The sequence below is a fragment of the Phanerochaete carnosa genome (genome assembly GCF_000300595.1).
Source record: "Phanerochaete carnosa HHB-10118-sp unplaced genomic scaffold PHACAscaffold_96, whole genome shotgun sequence".
In the NCBI taxonomy this organism is placed as follows: Eukaryota; Fungi; Basidiomycota; class Agaricomycetes; order Polyporales; family Phanerochaetaceae; genus Phanerochaete; species Phanerochaete carnosa.
Genome location: NW_006767723.1, coordinates 1 through 8,198, shown reverse-complemented (window position 1 = coordinate 8,198; position 8,198 = coordinate 1). Strand labels below are relative to the sequence as shown.

General features: G+C 53.0%; 4 protein-coding genes across 4 annotated transcripts; 3 read left to right on the top strand and 1 right to left on the bottom strand.

Moving 5' to 3' along the window:
• Positions 1–16: 16 nt before the first annotated feature.
• PHACADRAFT_188982 (uncharacterized protein) lies at positions 17–4,751 on the bottom strand. Its single transcript, XM_007402313.1, has 20 exons — positions 4,536–4,751; positions 4,289–4,481; positions 3,952–4,234; positions 3,821–3,899; positions 3,557–3,779; positions 3,391–3,509; positions 2,853–3,335; positions 2,693–2,793; positions 2,491–2,644; positions 2,318–2,440; positions 2,004–2,263; positions 1,808–1,946; positions 1,670–1,757; positions 1,243–1,612; positions 1,054–1,189; positions 778–1,001; positions 635–715; positions 499–583; positions 340–440; positions 17–279 (listed from the first exon to the last, which is right to left on the bottom strand). Exons 1-20 carry the CDS (start codon positions 4,692–4,694, stop codon positions 198–200), a joined length of 3,483 nt encoding a protein of 1,160 aa, XP_007402375.1. The 5' UTR covers positions 4,695–4,751; the 3' UTR covers positions 17–197.
• Positions 4,752–5,599: 848 nt separating this feature from the next.
• Positions 5,600–6,681, top strand: PHACADRAFT_265855 (uncharacterized protein). Its single transcript, XM_007402312.1, has 4 exons — positions 5,600–5,703; positions 5,773–5,898; positions 5,959–6,459; positions 6,529–6,681. Exons 1-4 carry the CDS (start codon positions 5,665–5,667, stop codon positions 6,577–6,579), a joined length of 717 nt encoding a protein of 238 aa, XP_007402374.1. The 5' UTR covers positions 5,600–5,664; the 3' UTR covers positions 6,580–6,681.
• Positions 6,682–6,891: 210 nt separating this feature from the next.
• PHACADRAFT_63540 (uncharacterized protein) lies at positions 6,892–7,065 on the top strand (the record flags this gene model as incomplete). The annotated part of the gene is made up of 1 exon (XM_007402311.1): positions 6,892–7,065. A coding segment is annotated over one exon (174 nt), but the record flags the coding sequence as incomplete, so codon positions are not given.
• A 202-nt stretch (positions 7,066–7,267) lies between these two features.
• Positions 7,268–7,506, top strand: PHACADRAFT_179343 (uncharacterized protein). The gene has a single exon (XM_007402310.1). The coding sequence runs from the start codon at positions 7,272–7,274 to the stop codon at positions 7,467–7,469; it is 198 nt and encodes a 65-aa protein (XP_007402372.1). The 5' UTR covers positions 7,268–7,271; the 3' UTR covers positions 7,470–7,506.
• Positions 7,507–8,198: the final 692 nt, after the last annotated feature.

The window sequence follows — 8,198 nt, the reverse complement described above, 5'->3', positions numbered from 1 at the left end:
GAAGATCGGGGGCGGTGGCCGACTGGAGAGAATTGTTCCATGCGAATCGCCCTAACACTTGGGTCTCCCAGACTGTACGGCACGAGGCAGCAAGGCTTGTATCTCACTAGGCCTCACTAGTCATAAGCTTCGCACGAAAGCGCTCTATTCGCAAGTCGCAATACAACGCCACAGGTTCACGCCGCCCCCGCCGTTATCTAAGCCTCGTCTGCGGGCGCGGCCAGCACTAGAGTGCACTGTTCAGCCTTGGCCTGGATCGTGGTAACGTCTTCCGAGGACCTGTGCGTTCCCGCGTAGATTCAGCCACAGCTTCCTGGGACGAAGGGAGATCACGCGCACCACTCGGTCTCCAGCAGAACTTCCTCTACTTCTTCGGTGTCTATACCGAGGTCCTTGCTTTGCAGCACCATGTAAAGACATTCGGCGGTGTCTACCCGGACCTAGAGCAGCGGCATGGCTTAGCTTTAAGCTTTGGAGCGGGCTCGAAACGCGTCTGACCTTGGGGTACTGATGCCCGAGGAATACAGTAAGCTGCTCGGCAGAAATTTTCCGCAGATGCGGAACGCACAGCAGATTGACCACTCTGAGAGATGCCATGGTTAAACGCCGCAGTGAGACGGGGGACAGTGCTCACATTCGCATCGAAGCCGCGACCCTTTGGACATTCTTGAATTTGGCGACACCCTTCGAACTGATAGACAAAAGATAGCGCAAGCTGTTCGGCCCCGCGTGCCGTTAGCTTTTGCCACTGTATAGGTGCGGAGACGGAGGGCGTACCTCTTCAAGCCCTCGTAATCATCGTACAGCCTCTCGAAGGCCTCAGCCTCGAGCAACACACTCGACGTCTGCAAAACCGGAATAACGATACTGTTGGATGTAAGGTTGCCTTTGGCCTGCGCGAGGAGGTCCGTGGCCAACCCTCGAAGGTCATACCCCTCTTCTACGCTCTCTACAGTCAGCGTCCGCGCATAGGCCGCAAGCGCTTGAGACACCGGCCGTTGCTACCAACCGTGTATGTCAGCAGACGTCTCCCAGACACAGTCATTAACATACTGTACTGTCTGTCCTGCTGCTCACACTGAGCACAAGGCCCGATAGGATGGCGTGGCGATACTCTGGGATCGCGAGGAGCTGCACAACTTTGGGGAATAACCGCGAGCCGTCGTTCCAGTTCACCTCTTCTTTGTCCCTGCGACCAGAGAGTCAGGCGCAGCACAAGGCACCAATGAGGGGCTAACTTACCTCATAAACAAGTCTCTCATTAGGCGCCCATTGCGGACGACCCACTGGTCGCCATTCGGCAACTCTGGCCGGCTCAAGGACAGCAGTCTTGCGACCTGCTCGCCCGCTTGCTGGCGAACATTATCCAGCCGCTCCACACCTTGCTTAAATATGCCTCCGATGGCATCGTGGAACTTGGCTGGCGGCAAATACTGTTCGAAGTGTAGAATGCCCGGTGCGTTCTTCAGGAGCAATTCGATGGTCGATGCAAGGCCTCTGACACAAGCGATGCGTATCCAAGAGCCGACGTCTCCGCGCTCGTCCATAGTGTAATCCTCAAGGCCAGAAAGTAGGGCGTCGAACATGGAGCGGACAGTCTCAGGCTGTAAGACTGAAGGACGTGGATATATGAGGGTGCTACGTTTGACGGCTACGAGAGGTGACTCACACTTGTTGAGTCTCGAGACAACGTTCGCCAGTATTTGAGGTAGCGATTGGTAGGCATTTCTACGGGCTTCGACGTTCTTTGTCCCGGTCTGTACGAAGACTCAGCAGCTTATCGACGCGTCACCTCTACCGTACCTACCGATTTCTCAACATTAGCAACAAGGAACTTGACAGCAGGCAGCAAGCCATGCTCGTGCGTGCTATAGTCCAGGACGCCCAGCACGCGACAAGCATTTTGTTGAGTGGCTGGTGAAGCGGATTTTCCCTCCCTGACGAATGTGTAGACAGCGAAAGTAAGTCACGGACATCGTCAAAGAGTAAGGAGGGCCACATATCTTTGTACATAATCGGAGCAGTCAACCAGCTGGCTGACGCGCGCCATCGCATGGGCAACTGCCTCTTGGACGACGGCACTATTGCTCTTCAGAGAGAATTCAAGAATGCTTCGCCACTGTGGCCCTGACTTGCTGTTGCTTGTCTCTACTTCCGCCGAAGTAATACTGTTCGCGATTACCTCGCATGCTGCTGCAGTAATGAGTTCGTTCCGATAAGACTGCACAATTGTCTGCGACAGATTGGCCAGATAGCCAAAGATCTGCAACGGGATGTGAGTCAGACGCTAACTTTCTTCCTCGTAAAAAATACAGACCTTCCGAAGTTGAACAAGTGCCTGCTCTTCGGCTCCACCTGTTTGATACGCATCCGCCAGCTCGGCGAGAACCCATAAAGCGCCATGAATGTCGCCAGAATCGACCGAATCCAAGAATATTGTCTGCCCGTCCAGTCAGCAAAGAGGTACCACGAAGGAGGCGATATACGAACAGCTTCGTCTGCGCAAGAGGGGCCTAGCGTCCACAAATCCAGCTGACATATTTCCCGCAGTGATTTGGCGCCGAGTCTTCTCATGTTTGGGTCCCAGTGTCGAAGGGTCACAGTCAGTAGATGGCGTATCAGAACGGACCTGTAAACTTCATGCCTGCCTCGTTGTTAGCATTGGTGCACGAAGCAGATTGAGATTACATACTCAGCAACTTCAGGTGCTGCGACCAAAAAAGCATTACGCCTAATGCCGACGGCGTAGAAGTCTGTCTTGCGAAGAACGTCTATTCCGTGGGGAAACAGACTCTGTCGAACGTCTAAGGCTTAGATACTGTTCATCCTCAAGGGGGCAAAATATAGCGTACCGTTCGACCTACGAACTCCTGGAATGCGGCACTAGCCGCACGACGGATGTGGACTTCTCGATCGAAGACAGTAATAGTCACAAGCGTCTGTGCAAGTTCATCTGCAAAGGGGGAAAGGGCAGCGACGCTCTGTGCACGTGCGAGAGACCACAGAACGTAGGATGCCGAGTCCCGCACGCTAGAACCCACAGAATGCGCGCCCTTGCGGATGTCAAAATACAGCGCTTTACGCATCCAGTCTATGAGCTCCTTCAGTCGGCTGTCCGCAACCAAACCCCTTCTCGCCATCTCTGCACAGGCGAGACATGCACCATGCCATGTCGACTCGGCTATGGATGGCATATCGTAGAGCGAGGCTGCGCCTAGCGAGTGGATTGAGAACAGGGCGAGTACTGGCTGTAGAATTTGTTCTACGAAATCAGATGGAAGACGTTCTGAAATGCGGGCGACAGCTTTCGCGGATGAGTATCGGACGACTGTGTCCTTCATGTATAGGATCAGCGTTATGATAGAGAAAAGGAAGTCTAAGAGGTAATACCTTGTCCTGCAAGGCGTCAAGCAAACTTTCCAGTGTATCTTCCAACTCTTCAGGAACGTCCACGTCCACATCATCCTCTTCTATATTGATTTGCTCAGTGGTAGACATCAATGCCTTCCCTGCTGAAGGTCAAAACACGTGCCGGCTTGATATATCAACGGCATACCTCTCTTCATCCCCGCTCTGCGCCGCGGAGGCAGGAGGCGAAGCAGCACACGAGATATGAGCTTGATACGAAACTTGCGCACGAGGATATTGCTCATCAACACTTTGTTGCCCTCTACCGTGCGAGAGATGTCTCGTAACAGCGGAGCATGAGGAAAGACCTGACTAGTAGAGCTCGTCTTGACTAAGTCACAGATGACTTGAAGTGTGCCAACAGACTGCGGCTATGAGATGATAAATAGTGCATAGGGTGACTCGTACATACAAGGAAGATTGCGTCTGAATTCTTGAGGGCTTCAGTTGCCCACTCCAAAAACGCGGGAAAGCGCACGTTCGTGTCCCGCCTGCCTGGATTCATGAACATCCGTGAGAATCACGCGCAAGGCTAGGCTTCACCTGGCGTAGAGACGGGCGAGCAAGATGGCGGCACCTTCGCGCTCTATTCCAGCTTTGTTCAAGTAAGATCTCGCTGTCAGCTCCAAATCCGACGCAGTTTTGCCAACGTTCTCCGGCTCGTCGAACTGAGCGAGATCAAAAGGCAGCATGCAAATGAGCGAGAGCCAGAGTAGCATGATGTATCGCAAGGGCCACTGCTCTTGATCGTCTGCAAGCTTCTTGTTATTGACGAGAAACGACAGTGCGATGGTCAGATCGTCGATCTCGTGAGGGAAGAATCGAGCTGGCAGGCAGACATCAGTGAGAGATGCAAGATTGACAGCAAATGAGTACTAACTGATAGTCTTAAATCCGCGGGATTTGACGTAATTGTACAACAGTGCCGCGATACGTCCAAGATTCTCCGAATTCTGAAAGTTCCAAGATGACGACCAGTTTATAATGGAGAGCTTCAGACGTTCTACGATCGGGCTGACGAGTCGCTCTAAGAAAGGATCGAGGAGGTACGATTGCTCCTGATACTCATCGAGCTGGAAATGCGTCAGCGACAGGATCGGATTAGTGTAGCTGCAAAGCGTACTGACAATCATGGAGAGCTTTCTGAGCAACCGATCGGCGTCATTAGACTCGTCGCCTGTGGAATCAACGATGCACAGTTTGAGAAAGGTATTTTGAGCCTCAGAGAACTCTTCGTATTTCTCAAAAGTCGCAAAGACTCCGTCGTCAAGCTGACCTTCCTCCATAACCTCATTCGCGGTGATGGCGATGCCAGAGCGATGACGGGTGAACCGGGCGCGCTCGCCAGCAGTGATCGCAATTACTAAGCCTTGCGTACGTAATTCTGTAAAACCATCCTCACGCGTCCGGTCACCGATCACTGCTCCTGCGCTATCTGTCAGGCAACCCTCAGTTCCGAGAAATGGAATGTCTATAAGTGTGGGAGACTTGATTACCCATTGCTAGACCCAAATGCTTTGAACCAGACAAGCTCTTGTCCTATCCGATTCTGAAGGATTTGTACGTATGTACTAGAGTCCTTCGGTCAACGGTTAATGCATGAAAGGTTTTCTTGTGTGTATATTGGCCTAATGAACTACCTTTTAAGACCACATACGCGGCAAGTCCATTAGTGACGGGCATCGAGCATGACCAAACAAAGCGATCGCAGAGCTCGCAGCGCGAGCGTCTGCCGTAGCGGTGCGTTCGTCCCTGCGCCTCTCACCGGTCGGCTCTAGCCACAGTGCACCCCCTGCGACCACTGCATCCTCTTGAAATATTCCAAGCCTAATCAAGCTCTTCAGACAATGTTTAAATGCTCGCCAAAATGGATACAACGGCATATCCAGTGCCAAGAGGACGAAGGCTGCGGCGCTCAGCCCGCTGTACTCTCGTCCGTAGTAGATATGCCTGCGGCGCCGGACGTGCTAGCTACACGGCGCAACAGTAGCGACGACGTGCTGAGTCAATGCACGACTTCCTGATTATCAAGATGAGCACAGCTCTCACGGTGGCATTCAGACGGCATAATTGGCCCGCCAAGGCGCAACTTCTCTTCGGCGATTCATTGATTCACTGATCCCAGCAGCGTCAGCTTGTCATGCCACCGCATAGCTGCGCAAGCTATTCTGCCCCATAAAAGCAGCTTTGGCGACCTGCTGAAGCAACATCAGCACTCAGCACTCGGAACTAAGCATCCACAGACTGCGACACATCATGGTTCAAACTGAACAGATCACTTTCTACTCTCACATCGTACGTCTAGGGTCTCCCCGGGGACTGACCCAGCCTTCTAAAAAGCGTCTGACACGATCTTATGTCTAGTACTCTCCTTATGGCCAAAGGGTCCACATTGCCCTTGAGGAGGCAAACGCCGCATACACCTTCCACTCTATCGACTTGATGAACAAGCCTGCGTTTTACACTAAGGAGGTCAACCCGGTTGGCAAGGTCAGTTGTTACTTTCGTCGTCATCGAGCTATGGCAACAAACTGAAATTCAACGCTTCAGATCCCTGCCATCACCTATGGTGGCCCCAAAGTCGATCCAGAGCAGCCCTCTCCTGAGTCCACCAAGCTCAGGGAGTCTGGTGTCATCTTGGAGTTCCTCGCCGACCTCTTCCCAGATTCCGGTCTGCTGCCCAAGGACCCTGTCCTCCGTGCTAAAGCTCGCCTCTTTATCACCGTCGTCGACGGCCAGCCCTTTGAAGGCTTCAAAGGATATTTCTTCATGCGCGAGCCCGCCACCAAGCTCATTGACGGTCTAGACGCACTCCAGAAGCAGCTCCCGGCCACTGGCTTTGCTGTCGGAGAGAAGTGGACCATCGCCGATATAGCTATCGCGCCTTTCCTGGCCCGCATATTTTTGTTGCTCGAGAACGATTTGGGTGTTTATCCTGCCGGCGATGGCAAGAAGACTCTCGAGATCCTGCGCGGCGAGAAGTTCGCTCGCCTCAACAAATATTATGAAGACGTCAAGGCCCAGTCAAGCTTCAAGGCCACTTGGGATGAGGTGCGGGATATTTGATTTGGTTTGGTTGCAGAGCTAATATTGTTGCTAAATTACTCTCCTTCTGGACAGGATACCCAAACTACCATTTGGAAGAGCAACCCCATGTTCAAGCGCGAGTGAAATGTTTTCCGTCGTGAGAAAGGATGTGGCATCATCCCGTGGTTGTCATGTAAAGTACAGATAGGCTGGGAGACCAAAGAGTGAGGTTCGTGTGAAATGCGGAAACAGCCAGCAATTGGTTCAGAATGCCTAGGTAAGTACACAAACTATATTTCGACTAGCAGCCCCTGCACCGCGACTTCTGCAGCCTTCATGGGGCCGTGGTGAATGAATGAAAGCTCGCTGAGGGATTTGAGATTATCTCTCAGGTACTATTATCAGCTCGATCCTAAACGCCTGTGCACTTGCGTACTCGCGCGCACGGTCCACAGGCTGCTACATATCATTGATGGTATCGTCGCACTCGATCCAAGTTGGGTTTACTGGGCGTTCGCGATGGAGAGATTCTGTGGCCGCCTACAGTGGAACATTCGAAACCGGCTGTTTCCGTATGCGAACCTCGACACGTTTGTCGTTGCCGATGCTCGCCTCAAGCAGCTAGGGCTAAAGAACGACATCAATCTTGTGCAGATGCTGTCGCTCAAACCACCTGTAAGCCGCTCAGTGCGTGGGCAAATGTCGGCCGAAGGCTGTAAGTACTGCATACGTCGCACCAACTTCGCCCGGCTCGCTAAAGATTGGATGTAGACTCGACGTGTGTACTTCTGCCACTGCGTCTGCCCAAGGGCGCTGTCCCTGAGTGGCCCCAGCTGATGCGCCGCATTGCTCTCTATCTCGCGACGCGCTCCAACGTCACGCTTTCGGCCGCAAAGCCTCATGTCAAGTCGGACCGTATTGAGTTGTTTGGCAAGGTTCGACGGCTCGAGGGAGGCAACATAATGTGCGCGTCGGAATCGGCCGCATCTACAGGCGACGACCGCCGTGATGCTATATATATTCGGGTGAGCTAACCAACGATTTGGCTCGTATTACCGCGGCTATCTAACGTATTATACACTAGTACCAAGTTCTCGAAGACCGCAACGCACAGCACCGGAGCGCTCCCGAACACCTCGAGCTTGTCTCGCACTTTGCGCAGCTCACCAACACCATTGTTGTCCAACTGCCAGCTACCACTGTTTTCACCCTTGATGCACCCACTGCTCTCGTGCTTGCAGACGTTCAAACGTACAGAACTGACGCATTCCGCAATACAACCACTAGGCATGCCGTGCTACCAAGACCTCGCGCCACCAGTGGTCATCGATATGACCTGTGTGCAATGCCTCATTGGTTGACTGAAGCTCTCGGACGGCGCGCGGCCTATCTGGGCCGCCATTGACCGCAGCGGAGGGCAGGCAAGAGCTGTTTGGGCAGACGAGGATGAGACTTAGGGATTTTGCACAGATCGTGATCTGTTTGTGGATATTTCCCAGTAGCATGTCTAAATTCATCTACTCTTCTTAGTTTGGGTTCGGCTCTTTGTCCCGGATCCACATCGCCAGATACCGACCGCTTTTCAGGCGGTTCGGGACTTTTCGCCCGACCCTATGGCGAAATCCCGGGGTTCTGAACCCCATAGTGACTGTATCCTCGTGCGTTCCAGTCGCTGGACGCCCTGCGCTATCTGCCAGGCAGCACCGGCTCGTCAGTTACCGAAAAATGCAGGGTGTAGTGTGGGGAGACTTGATTATTCATTA

Coding starts and splice junctions, on each gene's coding strand:
- PHACADRAFT_179343 (XM_007402310.1), top strand. CDS start 7,272: ATGCGCCGCATTGCTCTCTATCTCGCGACGCGCTCCAACGTCACGCTT.
- PHACADRAFT_188982 (XM_007402313.1), bottom strand. CDS start 4,694: ATGGAGGAAGGTCAGCTTGACGACGGAGTCTTTGCGACTTTTGAGAAA. Junction 2,794..2,852: donor AGGAGTTCGTAGGTCGAACG/GTACGCTATATT, acceptor GACGTTCGACAG/AGTCTGTTTCCCCACGGAAT. Junction 716..777: donor GATTACGAGGGCTTGAAGAG/GTACGCCCTCCG, acceptor GGGGCCGAACAG/CTTGCGCTATCTTTTGTCTA.
- PHACADRAFT_265855 (XM_007402312.1), top strand. CDS start 5,665: ATGGTTCAAACTGAACAGATCACTTTCTACTCTCACATC. Junction 5,704..5,772: donor TCACTTTCTACTCTCACATC/GTACGTCTAGGG, acceptor TCTTATGTCTAG/TACTCTCCTTATGGCCAAAG. Junction 6,460..6,528: donor TCAAGGCCACTTGGGATGAG/GTGCGGGATATT, acceptor CCTTCTGGACAG/GATACCCAAACTACCATTTG.